This window comes from Mirounga angustirostris, unplaced genomic scaffold, assembly GCF_029215605.1.
Source record: "Mirounga angustirostris isolate CCGP_5_RB_7025 unplaced genomic scaffold, mMirAng1.0.hap1 SCAF_2, whole genome shotgun sequence".
Taxonomy (NCBI): domain Eukaryota; kingdom Metazoa; phylum Chordata; class Mammalia; order Carnivora; family Phocidae; genus Mirounga; species Mirounga angustirostris.
Window position 1 is genome coordinate 152,547,293 of NW_026991710.1, and position 20,657 is coordinate 152,567,949.

Here is a 20,657-nt window from a genome sequence, read left to right on the forward strand (position 1 = left end):
TAATATTTTATAAATGTCATGTAAGACAACTGTACAAATACACAAATAATTTTCTATACAATAAATTTTGCTTATATGTAAGCTTGAAGGCAAGATATGATTATTTTTTAAAATCTCATTAATTAAGAGTTAACCCAGGCATGCTGCTCTAAGTAATCTCTTGTCCTTCTTTGTTTCTCTAGATTAAAAAAACACCATCATTAACATAAAGTGCAGGGAAAAAGAGCTAATACTTTCCCCCTAACTACAGTAATAGTAATTAACAACTTTAACAATCCTATTCTAATTCAGCTTAATCTTCTAGATCTGAAAAGATTAACCATTTATTCAGGTTCTATTTCCCAAAGGATATTGCTTACTAGATAATACATTAGGGTATCTAAAATGCCAGTTCTGGATTTCTCTGATTAATCTCTGATGGAAATTCTAAGTAACACCATTTTATTAGGCAATAAGTCAGCTTGCACAAGTTCATGTAGCCAAAATTATGCATACATTCTGAAAATTCATATAATCAAAACTAAAAAAAAAAAATGTGCTAGTAATATAAAGATTGAAAGTGTTTGAGTCAAGTATTTAATTAATGAAAACCGAGATGCTGACTTTAAGTATTTTAGAGAAGTATAAGAAATGTTTTGGTAAAAAGCAGAAGACTGGCTGATGGGATTTAGTATGCAAAGGTCCAGATTAAGGTAATCCGGAAATACAGATGACAACCCTGGAAGTTAACCTGCTTAAAATAGAGTTGTTACGTAGGAGACAGCCAGCCGGGAATAGTCTTTGGAGCACACAAAAAATATGATTAAATATATTTCATGAAAGGGACTGGAACCCAGGAAAACAATAAATTTTTAGACAGAAAAGGCTTCCTGATAATCCCAAATACCCAAGATTGCTAAAACCCTATCACCAAAGCATGTAAATCAAGGGTGAAGATCATTACTCTCTTTCTAAGGCCACCACTGGCATGGCCTCTGTCCTTTTCCCTCCATATCCTTATAAATTCTACCAGTTTGGAGCAAGACAAAACTCAGTTATGTAATATAACATTATCTTATGCTTGTAGGGGTTTTTTGTTTGTGTTTGCTTTACGTGTTTGTATAGTTTTTGGCTTGTTTATTTAAGTAACAAACAGTTTCAGTGAACTTTGAGAACAATTTTTTTTTTTTAAGATTTTTATTTATTACTTATTTGACAGACAGAGGGAGAGAGAGAGAGTACAAGCAGGGGGAGCCCGATGCAGACCCTGGGATCATGACCTGAGCCGAAGGCAGACGCTTAAGCAACTGAGCCACCCATGCACCCCTTTGAGAACAATTCTTAACAACAACAAAAATTCTTCAGTTCCTTACTATTCACCTAGAAGCTCTTTGCCAACCTCCCCTAAGATCATCCATCAAAACCAACCAGTGCCTTCTAAATTCCCCTTCTGAAACAGATACGGGATGCTAAAGTCGACTATCTCATACACCCCTCTCTGAGCCAACCAAGAGTGGGTTGGTTTGTTCCCTCACTGTTTATATCAATTGTTCATGCAATCGTGGAATTTAATTATATATTATCTAAAGCAACAAAATAGGATTATGAAGAATTGTTTCTATGAAAATTAAATAGAAAAAATAGATGCAATATTTTGGTATAATAGATGATTTACTTTAAAAAAGAAAACACTACTGAATTGGGTGTGGGTGAGTCTACTGTAAAAAATTGGGGGAAAATAATAGAAGATTAAGATTTGATTCACAGATTATATAATAAGTGTCTTTAAGGTCTCCCTCAATTTTTAAGAAATCAAACTTAAAATCATAAATAATACATATGGGTATGGTTTATGCATGAAAATCTAATGCAGAGTGCCAATCCATGGATTCATATACCAAGAAAAGGCCTTAACCTTAGATCAAGGTTTCCTGACCCTGGCACTGTGGACATTTTGTCCTGGAGAATTCTTTGTTTGGGGATTGTGAGGGAGGGAGGGGGAGCAATACTGCCCTGTGAATTGAAAGATGTTTAGCAGCGTATCCCTGGCTTCTTTACTACTACCCAGTAGATGACAACAGCAGCACCCTCACCCAGCCATGACAATCAAAAATGTCCCCAAACATTGCCAAATATCCCCAGGGGGTAAAATTATCCCAAATGAGAACCCCTGCCCTGTATCAAACAATTGAGAAATACATGTATAATTATATACTTTCATTAAAGTAAAATGTTTAAGTAATCAGTTTTTAATTTTTACTATAACCAACTTTTTTGATTAATTGATCAACTACTAATTAAAATTAAGTCATTTAAGAAGGCTTTTCTATGCGTAACAGAAAGAAAAAAAAGTCCTTGAATTCATAAAGTGCCAAATAAGATAGCTTTCCTTTATATATAATATTCCCATTTCTAGCACATCTTTTCTGAGATCAAAACAGAAGCACAAAAATTACTGAATAGATCAGAACAGAGAGAGAAGGAAGAAGCAGCAAAAGCTGACCATCCAACACCGGTCAAGAGAGGTTCATAGGCATAAACTCCAGAAAGCCCAAATGTCTGCTATTATAGCAAATTATGATTCACTCATTTTTGATGTCCAAAAAAATTAAGGTGAGTCTTTATGTACTGACACTATCACATATTGTTAAATGAATATAAGTTGGAGTATGATACAATTATTTGAGTAGGCATTTGGAAATACGATTTGTACATACAAAGAAAAAGATCCAACAGTAAACCAAATTACAAATAGCATTTATCCCTGGTGTGTTGCATTTCTCATAACTGGCATAACAATATTTCCTTCATACATGCTCTTCTAGAACCTTGCCACTCCGCCTTCAAGGATTCTGTGTTCCTTGCTCTTGAACCTAGGCAGGCCAGCAGGACTGCCTCAGTAAACAGAATATAGAAGAATACTGTGTGGTTTCCAAGGCTAAGTCATAAAAAGTGATATGCCTGACTTTCCTTTCTCCAGGACACTTGCCTTTGGAGCCCTGAGGTGCCACGTAGAAAGTTCAACTACCTCGAAGCCACCATACTGGCGGGACCACGAGCCTTCAGATTCTCCCAGCCTGGGCATCAGACACATGAGTGAGCTAGCCTTCAGATAACTTCAGAGAAGAGATCCCAAGTGAGAACCACTTACCTGAACCAACCCCCAGAACCCTGCAAGAGAATAATAAAGTGATTTTGTTGTTTTAAGCCATTAAGTTTTGGGGTTATTTCTGATAAGTAATAGAACACTGGGGTAGAATATGTTAGGAAGAAGAGGGGCCAGTTACAATTGTTATTTTATACATGCTTCTTCATTGTTTGGATTCTTTTCTATGTAATAACTTTATAATTGCAATTCTAAGTCCATAGATCTCCTGCTGTTCTGGTAAAAAGAGGAAAAAAACTGAGCTTATCCTCAGAAAAGAGTGAATTTAAAATCCTTATGTATCATCTACCCTGTCCGTTCTTACCCACTATCATTGGTACCAACATTCTACAGCCAAAACTATTTGTCAGGAAGCTAAACTCAGCAATCTATATAGTGGTAATTGCTATTTTTGAGACTAGATCAGAGAAATTACTGAACCAAGAATAACTGAAGTACAGTATTGAAATCTGTACCTCTAGGTATCAGATCTTACCAATCCAAACTGTGAAGTACCTAAAGTCTAGGCTTACGTCTTACATAATATGTAATCAATATTAGTTAGATGGGGTGCCTGGGTGGCTCAGTGGGTTAAGTGTCCAACTCTTGATTTCAGCTCAGGTCATGATCTCAGACTTGTGAGACTGAGCCCCCGCGTCGGCCCACACTGAGTGCAGGGCCTGCTTAGGATTCTCTTTCTCCCTCTCCTTCTCCCTCTGCCCCTACCCCCACTCACACTCTCTCTCTCTAAAAAAACAAAAATTAAATTAAATTAAAAATTAAAAAATATATTGGGGCACCTGGGTGGCTCACTTGGCTAAGCGACTGCCTTCAGCTCAAGTCATGATCCTGGAGTCCCAGGATTGAGTCCCACATCGGGCTCCCTGCTCAGCAGGGAGTATGCTTCTCCCTCTGACACTCCCCCCTCTCATGTTCTCTCTCTCATTCTCTCTCTCTCAAATAAATAAATAAAATCTTTAAAAAAATTAAAAATATATTAGATGAATGAGAATAAATGAACTATGAAAATTAAAGTGGAAGGGAAAAGAATGCAGGGAGGGATAAGTCAATAGGAGACTCAAGGACCTTACACTTCAACTAGAATCCAGTTCATACACATGAAATGAAAACTAGAATACTTACAATGTGATATACAATGCAAGTAAAGACAAATTATATATACTATTAACTGAGTGCATAAGTATTCAAGATTCTGTGTTCTTGAGTAAATGACTGGTCCAAGTGTGACAGGGTTCACTGGAAAGTATCTCCTCAGAGAGAGAAGGCTTTAAATGGGTTTTATTAAGAAGGTTTTAACTGACAAGATAAGGATATACAAAGATATTAAGTGGGGAAAGTAGCAAATACCAAGAAATGAAGGCTGAAAACATACAGCAGGAAGAAAGGTAATTTACTTGAATGTAACTGAGAAAAAGTCTTTAAGAATAAGAAAATAGGATGCCAGTTAGGGAGGAAAGAACCTTAAAAAAAAAAAAGTGCAGGGATTAAAATTGGAATATAACACAATTCAAACTAAGGTACAGCAACTTCTTGAATGACTTGATGAAAAGTGTTTGATGAAAATTATTCTAACAGTACTGTGCACCATGGAATAGAGTAGGGAAGAGGCAGAAAGGCCAGTTTTACTGCTGTAATCATCTCAGCAAGAAGTGATGAGGATGGCAACTACAGATGTAAAAAGGAAGAGAATGATCTAAGAGATGTGATGGTGAAAGAATCAGCAGAACACTGCTGATGAATTAGATGGGGGATGAGGGAGAGAAGTATGAAAAGGAAAGTACTAAAAGGGTGTTTTAAAGGTTTTAAATCTAGGAACTCCAAGACCAGAGGTAAATTTTAAAAAGGATGACAGAAGGAAGAAGACCTGGTTAGAAAGAATTTTAACTAAAAGGACATAGGCATTTGCATCAAATGCAAATAAGGCCTATGAAAGGATAACTGAGAAGAAAAACAGATCAGAGAACAAAAGTAAGTTGGTTAGGAAGACATTACATGCAACATATGAGAATTCTAATGATTCAGGAGGAGAGTAAATACTTAGAAACAGAAGCTCAGGCCAATTAATAATAAAATGATAAGGTGTGTCTTAATCTGTGCAACCACTCTTCTAAGCACTTTACAAATATTGCCTCACATGCTCACAACAATCCTGTGATACGGGCACTACTATTTATCTTCAATTTACAGATGGAGTTACAGAGGTTTATGCAGTTACAGAGTAAGTTGTGGAGGTCAGATTTACACCCAGGTAGTCTGGCTCCCAAATCCATGTTCTCAACCAGTTCAATATTCTAGGATAAATTAAGACTCTGAGAAGAATGATGACACACATTTAAAAAAGGTGAGAAATTAATTTGTGAGGGTGAAGGTTCATGAGATGGTTGATATACCAAAGTACATATGTTGGGGAAAAAATCTTGCTTAATAGATCTAGAAAACTAGAATAGGGAAAACTTTTTGACTAAATTGGGGTGGGAGTAGAAGCGAGGGGAAGGACTGCCTTAAGAGTTGGTATGTAAAAACACAGAAGTTTAAGAAATTGAACGTATCATAAAACCACAAAAGACTAGATGGTTTGGGGTATAACACTAACCATTAAATATTACATCTAGAAAAACAGCCATGCTGAACAAAAACACATCTCATGGCACAATCTAGTGTCATAAGCAGTTATAGAGGATGGATATGGAATATTTAAAATAAGGCAGGCACACATCAGGGAGGAAACATTCCAAGTAATACAGGCATTTAAGATTACTAAGCATCCTACCATAAAACCAAGCACATAGTAAGTTCTTAGTATGTATGTCTGTGCATTTTCCAAATGTTCTGAAGACCACCTTATTACAATTACCTGGCATGCTTATGAAGGACACATTCCTGGGCCCATCTAAGATTTTAAAAATCTGGGAGTGGAGTTTAGAAAACAAAAATTCTAATACATTTTCCAGATGCACTGCCTTCCTGTGTTGCCTAAGTATTTGAACACTATGACTCCCCAGCTGTTTATCTTCTATGGCTTTATAATCTGAAACTGATCTTCTAAGTTCTTTCATTGCCTATGCTTGACTTGTGCTTATTTCTTTCTTTTTTTTTTTTTAGATTTTTTTTTTATTATTTATTTATTTGACAGAGAGAGACACAGCGAGAGAGGGAACACAAGCAGGGGGAGTGGGAGAGGGAGAAGCAGGCTTCCCGCTGAGCAGGGAGCCTGATGCGGGGCTCGATCCCAGGACCCCGGGATCATGACCTGAGCCGAAGGCAGACACTTAACAGTCTGAGCCACCCAGGTGCCCCGACTTGTGCTTATTTCTAAAATCTGTCTTGGTTTGGTTAACATAATCAAGACTTGGCTTTGGAGTTTTTAGCCCTGAAATCCATATCAATCTCCAATATTGCCATAGGAATAAAAAGTTCTAGTTTCTTTCCCTGACATCATGGATCTTCTGTTAAATATAACATATGGTGTTGACTAGACACTGGGTTGACCCAGTATGTCAATTCTTTTTTTTTTATTTTTTTTTAAGATTTTATTTATTTATTTGACAGAGAGAAAGTTAGCGAGAGCAGGAACACAAGCGGGGGAGTGGGAGAGGTAGAAGCAGGCCTCCCGCCGAGCAGGGAGCCCGATGCGGGGCTCGATCCCAGGACCCTGGGATCATGACCCGAGCCGAAGGCAGACGCTTAACAACTGAGCCACCCAAGCAGCCCTCAGGATGTCAATTCTTATGTTGCCAGATCTGTACTGAAGAAAATGCCCACTACTACAGACCACCATATGAATTCCAGTTTATTGTCTCTAGAGTAAGGGGGTACAAATATCCTGTGTCCTAAATTACCACAAAAGCTTGTCAGGGATGAAAGACATTTTTTAAGAGGACAGTTATCACCATATAGACTGTATCTATGAGAATGTTCCTATTTCTGAAATAGTTCTTTTAAGATGTCTCTTGACCTCAATGATGGGACAAATGGTAGCCAAAAGGCTGTGTACTTGATAAGAGGTAGAAGTGAAAAAAGAGCCTCTTTAGTCAACAAGGGATGCTCCTTGATAGCAGCAACTAGGATCCTGAAAGAATAGCTTCAAGCTGCTTTTATGCTTTAACAGATTTGTGATTCGAACTGTTGAGACAGAACAGCCATGTCTCTAGTGTTACCTTTGATTCTTTCCTTAGTCCTGTCTAGTTCTATAGTCTTACTCTGTCATCTTTCTGGTTTGCCGGAGGTAACTAACATTAAAAGCTAACACTAAATTACACTGAGAGACTTTTGCCATTTCCTGCAAATTATTTGATCCTTGAAGAAAAGGATTAAATCCAACTAATCTTTGTATCCCACAGAGTACCTAAACATGCACTGCTATACTTGACATGTTTGAGTGCCCTGTTCAATCCCTACAAGAGAATTTTCCTCATGCAGAGCACCCAAAAGCATTAGCCTTATATAAAAGGTGACTCCCCCCTGTGTCCTACCCTCAAGGTCATGGAATAGAATTGACATCTAACTCATGGTCATGCGTTCAGATTTCTCTCTCACCACCTGAACTAAAAGAAGCACACTGTCGCCACTAAGAGGGTAAGTAAGCTTTAGTTGAAAGGACAAAACAGTTTACGTCATTACATGCAACGTATGAGAACCAAATCCACCTGCAAGTCAAAGTTATGGAGAAGCAGAAACTGTAAAACTACAGTAAGGCAACCAGAAGTAAAAGGGAGAAGTAACAAAGCTTGATGAAGCAGACATAAAAAGAGAAGGCAAGACAAGAAACCATATATTCCCAGAATGAGAGGCAGAGACTAGCTTCTCAGATTCCTGACAGATCTCCCTTTCGCACAACCCCAAACAGCTGGATCCCTACAACAAACTTCTTTGAAGCCAAAGAATTCCTGATTAAATCACTATTTTTTTAAGAATGTACACCAAGATAAATAAAAAGCTGGCAACAGATAAATCCAAAGAGGAAAAAAAAATTCGCAACAGGAAGAAAGTGAAATCTCAGGTTAGTCAAAAAGTTCTCTAAATATGAATCTGACTTATCAGAAAGTACCATCAATACTTATCATATTCTTGTCAGTGAAACAAAATAGAATTTATTTGATATTTTCAAGGCAAATTATCAGTGTGCATAAAAAATTGTCTCAAACTCAGAGGAGAAAAAGCCTACGTGATATATCTCTTCTGGTAACATATTTCAAAATATTTTGTTAGCCTGTTTAAAGCAGATCTATGTTGTTTGATGTCTGTAATAATCAGTAGTATATTAAATTAATAGCCTCATCTTTGAAGACAGGCTTCATGACTTAATACAGTTGATAAAGGGAAGGCAAACTAGCCTCTAAAATGATGGTCCTTTCTTTTTTTATTTTTTTTTTAAGATTTTATTTATTTATTTTGACAGAGAGAGAGGGAACACAAGCAGGGAGAGTGGAAGAGGAAGAAGCAGACTTCCCGCTGAGCAGGGAGCCCTATGTGGGGCTCGATCCCAGGACCCTGGGATCATGACCTGAGCCGAAGGCAAACGCTTAACAACTGAGCCACCCAGGCACCCCTGTTGGTCCTTTCTTGTACGTAGACTAACAATAGTATCTAGAATCCCTTTTTTTCTTCTAAAGATCCTTTCTCTGGAAACAATTTTTGAACTGACTTTCTCTCAAGAGAGTTCCCCTACAACAAATTCAAAATAAAACTACAATATGAGCTCACTATCAATTCATCTGACAAGTTTGCTTTAACACTGTTAAAGGCAAAACTAATGTCAGAATAATTGTGATTTTGTTATCTAATACAGATTCTAGCATACTTCCTGTCTGGCAAGAAATATATCACTTAAGCCTTTAATTCATTTAAATCTTACACGCTTATTTACAGAAATTTTCAATGTTACTAACTTTTACTAAAAAGTTTAATGGCTATTAGTATTATAAATCTTCAATTAAGTAAAGCTTGCCAATTTTTAAATTCTCACAAGAAAGTTTAATTGGAATTTTCCACAAAAAATCTCAAGATGTGCCAATAGAATTTCTGAACTACTACAAAAGGCAAAATAGTGAAATTACTGATCCAATAATTGGTGTTCTTTTCCTTAGTTATACTTGACAAAACAAAATTTATGACTAAGAGGGGAATTATTCAACCTCTGTAACAACAGAATCGTTCTTCAATAGTATCTGATTGTGGTGGTGGTTACAGAATCCACACATACAGGAGGAGGTGGCCTGGGTGGCTCAGCCGTTAAGCGTCTGCCTTTGGCTCAGGTCATGAGCCCAGGGACCTGGGATCGATCCCCGCATCGGGCTCCCTGCTCCTCGGGGAACCTGCTTCTCCCTCTCCCTCTGCCTGCCACTCCCCATGCTAGTGTGCGTGTGTAGACACACTCTCTCTCTCCCTCCGTCAAATAAATAAATAAAATATTTAAAAATTAAAAAGAAAAAAAGAATCCACACGTGATAAAATGGCATAGAACCACTCACACACATTGTACCAACGTCAATTTCTTGATTTTAATACTGCACTAACAGTTACATAAGAGGTAACCATTAGGGGAAACTGTGTGAAAGGTATAGGCCCTCTCCACTATTTTTGTAACTTCCTGTGAATCTATAATTATTTCAAAATTAAAAATAAATAAGCAAACAACGTATTACTTTAATAACAAAAATACCATTTATATTTTTAAAGTAATCTAAATACCCTGTTTAGTTGACTAGAAAACAGAAACCTAATCATTTATACATACAAACTTACACTGTCAATAACAAAGTAATTTAATGGACATGCTGTCAACTAAGACATTCTATGTCAGAAAATGGAACTTAAAATTGGAAGTAACCAATAAGTTGTGCTCATTAAGTAATTCCTTGTTTTAGGGAAGAAGACCAAGTCAGTTGATGCCTGTGTTAAACTGAAATAAAAGCAATACATATATATTTTTTAATTATCAAACTTTACTTAAAGAAAAGTACCTTTTTGAGAGGAAAAAAAAAAGTCAAAGATATTTTTATTTAACCTTGGACTGCCACCTTTGGAGGAAAATGACAGTTTATTGAAAAGATGATACAGAATTTCAAATAAATAAGATCATGCCATCTTTTCAGAGAGGTCTTCCTCAGACAACAGAGTGTATAGCAACTATTCTTGTCCTGAGTGGCTTTAAACAGTTACTATGTAAAACTAAATAAACATAGGCTATCTTTGACTCCAAAAAATGGATTTTGCAACCAAATAATCTTCAGAGTAGTTACTTTCAAGTTCTCCACAATGAACAATTATGTTCCATGAAGGTAAATGCTGGCTAAATTAGTGGTTGCAAACTATAGTCATAATAGAGCCTCCCACAAAAATTACATTCTGAAGTCTGGACTGATACCTTAGCTATCATCCTGCTACCTCTGTACCATAGTTTTGGGTAACATTTATCCTTGTCTCAGTTTTGTAAAAACAGGACATTCTTTCTCCTCCATGAGGGAGAAATGAGACACAGATATAAATCACCATATGTGTATCATCTACCACTTTGGAAAACCAACTAAAACAGTGGAAATAAACTAGCCACCCAACCTCAAGTATAAACATTAGTATGTAAATAAAACAGATGTCTGTCAAAGAGGCTTCCAGATCATATAATACAACTATTCAATTGTCTCAACAGCAATGTTAAAAAAAAAAAAAAAATTACACAAAATGGAGAATTTGGATTTGTGGGAAAAAAGTGAAAGAAACTATACAAAATTAATCTTTCATGAAGTTAGGTGAGAAGATAAAAAGGTAAATCGGAGGGGGAGATGAACCATGAGAGATGATGGACTCTGAAAAACAAACTGAGGGTTCTAGAGGGGAGGGGAATGGGAGGATGGGTTAGCCTGGTGATGGGTATTAAAGAGGGCACGTTCTGCATGGAGCACTGGGTGTTATGCACAAACAATGAATCATGGAACACTACATCTAAAACTAATGATGTAATGTATGGTGATTAACATAACAATATAAAATTTTTAAAAAAAGAAGATAAAAAGGTTGGATTAGCAGTGGGAATCTAAGTTCGAAACATAAGAATGTATTAACAGGACAAAGAAAGTGAATTTTAAATTGTTGTCTGAATTACGCAATAATCTAACTAACATTGTCTTTTATTTTGAGGAAAAAAACAGAAGCCAGAGCAACAAAATATACTATCATTCTAACTTATACAGCAATATGTTTTAAAGTTCACAATTAATTCTTTACTTTTGAAGACATTACTAACAACTGCAACCCTCACAGACTAATAATACCCCACTCTCCTTATCTATGCTAGAGTGCTTGCTGGGCCTACCAGTAGTTGGGCATGGCTAAGGCACAGGGTCTAGAGTTGATAATGATAAAATATACAGAAGGAACTAGAACACAAAACACGTGGTATAATACGATGATAATAATAGTTAACATTTATGATATCCCTGAAGCATTCTAGGTACTTAACAGTATTCTAAGTGCTCATGATAATCCTATGAAGTGAGGACTATTTATCCCCATTCTACAGATGAGGAAACTGAGGAACAGACAGATTAAAACACTTGCCCAAAGTCACACAGCAAGTAATTGGCAAAACTAGGATTTGGACACGGGTAGAATAACAGTTTGGATTTATCTGAAAGGCTGAGGAGCCACTGAAGGATCACAGGCAAAGTATGGCTAACAATCAAATCCACATTTTGTTTTAGCAAGATCTCTCAGGTAGGAGTGAAAAATTACTTAAGAAAAAATACTGAAAGCAGGAAAATTAGTTAAGAAACTGATGTGGCAAGACAGAAATGATGAAGGCCTGAATTAAGGGAATAGCATATAATGAAAAGAAGTTAATTGATACAAAGGATGTAAAATCAACTTGATTCTATGATTGGATGTGGAGAGTCAGAGTGACTCAAGGTTTGACTGAGTAGGCCCAACCCAACAGCTTCACATTTTAATCACACCACTACTTATCAAAATCTTAAAGCAGATAAATTTAGTCTCAGGTCATCCTCATTTCAGCAACAGCCACAGCATGTGACTTTCTCCTCTTTGAAAACTGTAACTATAAACATTAAAATTACTGCCCCTTGGCAACTCCACACTAATTGTTTAATATGCATACAGTAAAGAGAGCAATTAAATGTTTTCAATAAACCACATGCAGACCATCACTGAACATGAGACAAGCTACAGAAAATATGCGCAACTTAGTAAACAGTATCATAATCAGCACTCTAAGTTTAAAAAAAAACCTAAATGCCCTTTGAATGAATCTACGGACACCTGTTTTAAGATTCTAAAAAAAGTATAATAACTCATAACTTCAAGCTAAATCTATTGCTTTTTCTCATTTTGTTTGTAAATGAAAAAACAAAACCAAAAAACAATATCCTTATTCCCCAAGTCAAGGATCTGTAAAGTACTGCATTAGAATTAAAATAACCATTGGAAAAACTTACTGCAACCCCAAACTTATTACCATTGTAAGGGTAAAGCTATGCCAAAGCCAAAGCCTTCCAGTAACTAAATGCTCCTGGAAAGTGTCCAAAACAATGTTATAGTAAATTTCCAACTTGTTTCATCTAAGATTAAGAAAAACAAGTTAACTAAAGACTGGATTATGTTTAAATAGACTATAACTAAAAGTTATAACTCAAATAATCAGTCAGAAAAATCTTTACTCTGTACTTAATGATGGGCCCTATAACCAGTACAGGTCAGGTGGGGAGACAGCTGCCCCTAGGAATCTAAGACACATATTAATTAATATTATCTTCAGAAAAATTTCAACACCAATAGCTTCCATTTTGAGAGAAATAGATTTTGGCAGAATCTGTTAAAATAATGGCTTATCATTAATGATACTGAAAATCTCCATAGCTTCTACAATGTGGACCGCATATGGTGGTAGTTACTCTGGTTTCTAGTTTGAGCCACTGTTTAGTGTCCTGTTATTTGTGGTTCAGATTCCTTTTTTACAGGTTGCATGCCTCATAGATATATATCAATTTCATATATAAACAAACGTAAAGGTGCTTTATGTGAGTGCATATGTAAATGTAGCCATAGGACACTCTAGACAAGCTGTGATTCCCACTAACAAGGGTTTTTTTTATAAATTAAAGTTCTACTGAATTGAGAAGCAAAAGCCAAGAGTTAAGAGAAAAATCTGGCCAAAAAGCAAAGGGAGCTACAAAATTAATTCTGGAAGCCAAAACAACCTAAATAAAGCAGGTTTTCAAAACAAACCCAACATATTTTCACTGAGCACTTTCTAGTTTACCTATAAACATTCACATTTTTTAAAAGCTGAGTGGTACACCAACTTTCATTTATGAAAAATGACATCCTAGGATAAATTTCTAATTTCCAAGAAAAATAACTCAAGTTTAAAGATCTGCATACAAAAATAATAGAAGCAAGAGCTGCAAAGAAATGAACCCAAAGCAAACGTGGTTTTACAGGAAACATGGAAGCTGTCTGCAACATTTAAAAGTGGGATGGACCAAATATAACATACACAAGACCCCAAATGAACAAATTTAGCATAAATATCCCAATGTGTTCAACATCTACTCAAACAAGCAATCTCATTGCAATAGATACTTGCCACAAAAATTGCCACAAACTGGTTACTTCTATTTTTTTAATGCTAAAACAATGAGAGATTTGTTGCAATATATTTTAAAATTTATCAATACTGAGCTATTAAATTTCTATTAGTGATGCCTCAACTAAGGATTTGTGCTAAGAGCGAAATCTGTTCATACAGCAATGAAAATGAAGCCTCACTAAAGACATTCAACATAAAGATGACCCCTAAAGGCTCCTTGATGCACATTTGTAACCACAGTATTCGTGATATGCAGTACACTAAACTAGCAACAGATCGGTTAAAAACAGTTTGGATTCTCAACTTCCCATAATACAGGCAACATTTTTAGAAGCAATCATATTAAAATAAATGTGTCTTTCACAGTTACGGGATGAAATTTTAAGCTGGACAGGCACCAATGCCCTGATTTTCTACTCTTTTCATAAACCATATGACTTCCACATGCTGACAATGTTTTATGCTTTAACCTGCAGTAAAGGCTTTACATCATTTTAATGCTCAGTGCTTAGAGTGCAACAGAATCACCCCCGCCAAATGCAAGGAATATGTTTGGTTTACTTACAATGATTTCAACCAGACTACTAGTCAGAAAAAGTTTAATGAAAGGTTTTCCCAGTAAGTAACTTTGCACTTTCATGGAAGAAAACAAACAAAAAGAAAATCTGAGGTAAGGGTAGGTAGGTGGAAGAGAAAATACTGTTTTATTTTTCCAACTCTTAGACATTTTAGTTTTTTATTTCTAAAATAAGTATTGAACATTTAAAAACTCTACATCTAACAGAATATCTTCCAGCAAAAATATACTCTATTATGTAGTTACATGGGATTTTCCTCCAGTTTTGGCAAAGTAATGTTTCAGATTAAGACAGAAGGTTAAAACAAAAAATTCTGGATATCCTAGTCTAAAACAAACAAAAGGTTCGGCTTTGTATCAACATATTTTATATTCTAAATTTGAGACTTAGAAGACATATCAATTTTTTTTTTATTCAGGTCAATCTAAATATACATACTACCTCACGTTTACAGTCAGCTCATCTGTGTGAATGATCAACTGCAGAAATTTCAAATCAAAGGTCATAAAACATACCATAAAACTGCATACTGTGTCTATGTGACTTTCAGTTTTTATGGAATCTAAAGTCCTTTACTGATAGATTTGAGAATTGGTAAGTTTGGAGCCAAATATGTAAATACACTAAGTCTCAACAGTCGAAAGAGCAATTATGCCAATTCCTTTAGTTATTTAAAGGTCCATTACACAAAAAAACTGTCACAGAAGGAGTGCTATTGAAAAACTTCTATTTCAGACTGAAGAAACTACAAAATATATGGTCTTAAATTCTCCTGGTGTAATGTTATTAAATATTAAAGACTGTGAGAAAAAAGAGATGTTGCAACCCTCTTGCCTTTGTAACTCTACTTGAAACTTGAGAAAACAATCAGAATTCAAATTTTCCAAACTTGACTTATAAACATAATTCAACTAGATCTAACAACTTAGTTGTGCAATTTTAAAATTAGTTTAATGCAAAGCACTTCAATCCTGATGTGACAATTACCTGTGGCATAAATGCAAAGTAAAAACAAATGCAAGTCCTTTTCATCTAATGATGCGTTTTATAGTAAAATCACAAAAAGCACAACTATATTAGCACAAACTAAATAAACAGGCACAGGAGGCATCATGTCCATCTGGGAAGAGAAATGTAGCATGCCAAGAAAGAAAGGACTGAAGGAGGAAGAAGGGAAGGAAGGGAGGGAAGAGAGGTTTCTACACCTGCAGGATCCCAGAGAAATGAACTAGTCACATCACTCTACCCTATTAGATACAAAAGGGTTTTAAAGCTTCAGGGTAAAAAACAGCAATCACTTTACACCATTCAACTTTATACAGTATAGTATCTTTAATGTCAACTGCCTTCCATCCTTCACTCACCCAATGCTTCCTCACTCTTCCATACCAGCTTTCAGACAAATCCGAGACAGAACAGGGTGGGGTAGAAGAAAAATACAAGCAGCGCCTATCAGCTACTCCCCCCGCCACCAAATAATTTCCAACAGTTTTTCCTACTACGAAAATAAGTCTCCCTATCTCAAGATATACAACAGTCATCCTGTGTCTTTAGTAGACACACAGAGACGCATACCCATGTCAGCACTCCAGACCCCCACCGCACGCCCCCGAATCTTAAGTAATGTTTAATGCATTTAACACGAAGACGATGAGATACATCTACCTACTGTTTCGGGGTGAGGGTGGGTGGAGGACTCCTTTCAAAGTAGCCCCAATAGTGTAACCAAAACACGGTTCCGGAATAAAATACTAAGAACACTTTTCCTTTCCCACCTATCTATGGACTTACGGATGCAAAAATCCATCTCCACACCACCTCATCTCTAAAATTCTCCAGCCCGGAGTTTGGGGTGGAGATTTGTCCAGGGGAGGAGGCGGAGGCAGGAGGAGAAGTGTGAGCGGGCAATGGGACACAAACGAGTTGCTAACCCCAGCTACACCGCACCACGTCGCCAGCCCAAAGGTCCAGGACGCGGACCTCACGCACGCTTCTCTGCCCAGGCCCAGATAAAAGCTATGACTCCAGCTATCTAACTTCCTATCTGTAGACATTTATTCAAGACTAACATATCACACAAGTACACGTCACACAGTTTAAAACAGTTATAAACCCCAAACAAACCCACACACCTCAAATTCACCTCGCAGTTTCCCAAACTCCAAACAGGAGACCCCACCTCCAGGATTCAAACCTTCCGCCCACAGTGGAGAAAAGCAGGAGAAAAGAGTTGGGGAGCAACCGACGCCTTTCAATTACCGCCCCCCACAAACTGCCCCACCCCACACCCTGCGTCCGGGTTACCCACTCGGAAGCCCCCTGCTTCCTCCCTCCTCTCAATCGGGCCGCTTAAGAGACCCATCCCAGCCCACTCACTTACTCCCCAAAACCCCTCAAAAAAAAAAAAAAGTGAAGAGAAAGAAGTGAGGAAAGAGACTTGAGGTAGTCCGGCTTCAAAACCGCTCGACTCACCTCAGAATCCTTGCTGAGTTCTCTCCGCCCGGCACAGCCCCCTCCCCAACGTCCCAGTACGAAGGGCTGAGGCAGGGAGGAGGGGAAAGCGGGAGGGGGAGGGGTGTCTTCCGCGTGGGGCGCCAGTCGGGAGGGGACTGGGGAGGGGTTGAGGCCAGCGCAGGAAGAGGAGAAGGGGGAGGGGAGGCCCCTATCTCCCAGTCTCCCCCTGAAAACCTCCCTTGTCTCAATCACATCAGACTGACTGTCTTTGTCTGGCTGACAACCGCCATATTGATATCAACAGCCCCGCTCCCACCTGCTGCAGCCGGGCGGCCCTGGGAGTTGTAGTTCTTGCCTCCCTTGAGTAAAAGCTCAGGACTTAGCATCCAGAGGCCCCAGGGAACTACAGCTCCCGGCAAGTCCCGCGCCCATCCGCCTTCCCACAGGGAGGAGGGGTAAGGGGCGCCAGAGCCATGGGGACTACACATCCCAGAATACCATGGGTCCCAGGTCCAGAGAGGGGACATGATATCATGCTGGAGTGCAGAGGGAGGATGAATTGGCGGCGGGGATGAATTTGAGCTGGCCGAAGGAGGCGTTGGAGAGGAAAGGGACGGAAAAGAAAGATGACCACGGTTCCCATGATGCACGGAGAGATGACTACATTTCCCATGATGCCCCAGGGAGGGGGCGTAGAGAAGAAGGACTGCATGTCCCGCGATGCTCTCGGCGGGCCGGTGGCGGTGATTGAACCGGAAGAGGCTTTCTGCGTTTGAGGAGTGGAGTGTCTGGTACTGAACAACCAGAAGTCTAACATGAAACTGGTGAGTCTCTGCTCCTAGGTCAGAGAGCAAAGGTGGTGCCATATACTTTTTGGACTTCTTCGTTTGCACCTTGGGAAGGGAAGTAGAAAGTGGGTGGACCAAGGAAAGCTGCTGTTGTTGAGGAGATTTGAGTTTTATCCCCCCACCCTCCACCCCCAGCTGCCTAGAGATCTTATGTATCCGTTGACGGGTCCCTTTGGTTAGATAAGACGTTGACTCTGTCGCATTTCTTCTCCGAACTAAGGTTGGGCTTTATGAGCTAGGTTTGACTTCTCAGCTGACACGTGAGTGTTGAAATAGGTTAACTTCTTTCCATGCTATTGGCACTTGATTAGCTTTTCTCCCTACCGTTGTTGAGGCGGCTTTTGTTAGATCTGAGCGGAGAGTAGAAAATATTGGGCAGAGGGTAAACACTTATTAAATTTTGTATTATAGACTCCTGACTGCCCTAGGACTTTAGATAAGGACGAAGTCAGGGTGTGATTTTGGAGGATTTGAGTCTTAAACACTACATACAGTGGGCTGAGAGGAAGTGTTAAGGCATTCCACCCTAGGGACTGCATGAGCCAGTGTATCTGGAGAAGTCTTTGCATCATAAAACCCAAACACTTTGCTTATTGAAAAGCTTCTCAGACCTTTATTCTGGGCCGTTTTACTTACTGTGCATAGATCTAACTAGATTATTCTACCTCTATAGAATTAATAATAGCATTAATTAGGAGGTGTGAGATGCTGTTTCTCAACCTTTTAAAATTAATGTTCCTGCAGCCAAGTATGTCAGGCTTTACTTTCTGTGATTTTTATACAAAAACAAAAGGTTTGTTTTCTTATTTGAACACACGCGTGCGCGCGCGCGCACACACACACACACACTCTACAGGTATATACTCTGCAAAGTGTCGGCTGTTTTCTGAAAAGAAGTCAGAGAAAGTATTAAAGTAGATTCAACTCCAAAACTGCTGCCATTTAAAGCTGCACTTAGGTAGGGAGAAGGGCACAGATTAGTAAACCTTGACTGTCAATTTGCTCCTGGGTCTGAATGTGAAACATTTAAGAATGCAGAATTGAGAGTCACTGCCTTGCCCTATAGAAGCATGCAATTTAATGAAGATAGAAAAGAAAGCCAAAATTTTAATTCATTGCAATTCATGGTAAAATAAAAACGTGTTCAGGGTTTGGGGAATTGAGAGGATAATGGGGGTGGGGGAGAGGTGGAAGATAGCTTCCTAGAAAGGACTCGAACTGATAAGAAAGAGGAGTCGGCCAGGGCCTTCCATGAAGAGGGTTCAGGTTTTAGGTGCAAAAGAGTTTGCACCTAAATGATTGGAGCACAGACCATGTGTCCCCAGTAAATGTTAAATCATATTTGGTGTGCTTGGTGAGAAGGCATGCAAGTGTGAAACAATTTTTTCCATAAAAATACATTTGGCTGAGAGCCAAGATTTACTTTACACGTACTTTGGTTTGCTCATAATATTCCTCCTGCTTAATATATTTACGGATATGGAAGCATGGAAGGGAAAAGAGTAGAAATTTGTTTTTTCCTTTAAGAACCAAAATATGCCTCCTAGGAAGAAAAAGTGTTCTATTTATAGTGCCTCCCTCTTTACTTTCAATCCATGTGTTACATATTAAAACTCATTTGGTAGTTGTTAGATGATCTTGCAGGATCTATGCAGAATTACCATCAACATAGCAAAGTGGTTTCAAAAACACTGATGCTCACTTAGACATCTTTTGTGTGTCATGCCTCATAAAGTTGAAATAAATCGTCCCATGGCCTGAGATTTTTAACTTTGTGTACTGCTTCAGGAGTATGTAGTAATAAACCATGCTTTACATTTATATCATGAAACACAGAAATACATTTTATTGAGCACATTCTTGTTTTTGAGATTATTACTTCCCAGAATACCCTCCCCATGCACAATCTATGACCACATCTTGTTGATTGATTCTGCCTTTGTTCTTGAACAAGTCTCTTTCTCTCCAGTCCCACTAATACTGCTTTTGTACTGGCTCTTTCTAACTTGATACTTGGAATTCAACAGTACTTTCTAAATGATCTCCCTGAGTTCAATCTTGACCCTATCCAGTCTACTCTGAATCTCAGAAGTTGTTTTATTTTATTTTATTTTATTTTTTTAAGATTTTATTTATTTATTTGAGAGAGAGAGAGAATGAGAGACAGAGAGCATGAGAGGGAGGAGGGTCAGAGGGAGAAGCAGACCCCCTGCCGAGCAGGGAGCCCGATGCGGGACTCCATCCCGGGACTCCAGGATCATGACCTGAGCTGAAGGCAGTCGCCCAACCAACTGAGCCACCCAGGCGCCCTCAGAAGTTGTTTTAAATTGCAGAGTTCCATAAAACCCCTCAGTAGCTTCCTTTGCCCTTAGTATAAAGTCTTACAATTCTTAACTTGGCTTACTTGATCCTGCAGAATATGGCCCTGCCTACCTTTCCAGGTTCCTACCTAACCCTCATCTCCCTTGCTCTCCTGGTTCCAATTATATTGCACATCTTCCAGTTCCTTCAGTTCACTATGCTTTTGCCTCTGGGACTTTAAGTGTGTTGCTTTGCCTACAGTGCTTTTTTGCCTGCCTAATTTTTTTCATTTATCTCAGGTCTCTGTTTAGTACTTCTTCAAGGTTTCCTTGAATTGGTTACCCCCGTTATATGCTTCCATGGCACATTTTCTTTTTGTAGCACTGGTAATTACTGGTTTTATGTCTGTCCTCCCTCATATATTCCCAGGGCCTGACACATAGTATGATGCCACTGAATAGTTGTGGAATAATCTCTGAAGGATTATCAAGGCCTGTGACTATTGATAAGAAAAGATTAAGGAGTATATTTAAAACATTACAATAAGCAATATCCATTGGAGTAAAAAAAATAATAATTGCTACCTTTTGTGGAGCAATTACTGTGTGCCAGGCACCTTGCTAAGTACCGTGTAGTGTCCCACTTACTCCTTTGATCTAGGTGATAGTATTCCCATTTTACAGATAAAAAGTCTGAGCCTCAGGAAAATGAAGTGGCTCACAGTTACA

At 38.2% G+C, this 20,657-nt stretch overlaps 2 protein-coding genes across 17 annotated transcripts in view; one reads left to right on the plus strand and one right to left on the minus strand.

Moving 5' to 3' along the window:
• HMBOX1 (homeobox containing 1) overlaps nucleotides 1-17,108 on the minus strand; it is a 213,612-nt gene extending 196,504 nt beyond the window's left edge. For 9 of the 11 annotated variants that reach the window (XM_045880089.2, XM_045880094.2, XM_045880091.2 and 6 more), the window contains exon 1: nucleotides 16,799-17,108. The gene's annotated coding sequence lies outside the window, so the exon portion shown is untranslated. The remainder of the gene's footprint in view (nucleotides 1-16,798) is intronic. The other 2 variants (XM_045880093.3, XM_045880092.3) reach the window with 1 other exon arrangement.
• Nucleotides 17,109-17,335: 227 nt separating this feature from the next.
• Nucleotides 17,336-20,657, plus strand: part of INTS9 (integrator complex subunit 9) — a 116,071-nt gene continuing 112,749 nt past the window's right edge. The window contains exon 1 of one of the 6 annotated variants that reach the window (XM_064585328.1): nucleotides 17,336-17,604. In XM_064585328.1, the coding sequence (XP_064441398.1) occupies nucleotides 17,596-17,604 (9 nt within the window). In that variant the 5' untranslated portion in view covers nucleotides 17,336-17,595. The remainder of the gene's footprint in view (nucleotides 17,605-20,657) is intronic. The other 5 variants (XM_064585327.1, XM_064585330.1, XM_064585326.1 and 2 more) reach the window with 5 other exon arrangements.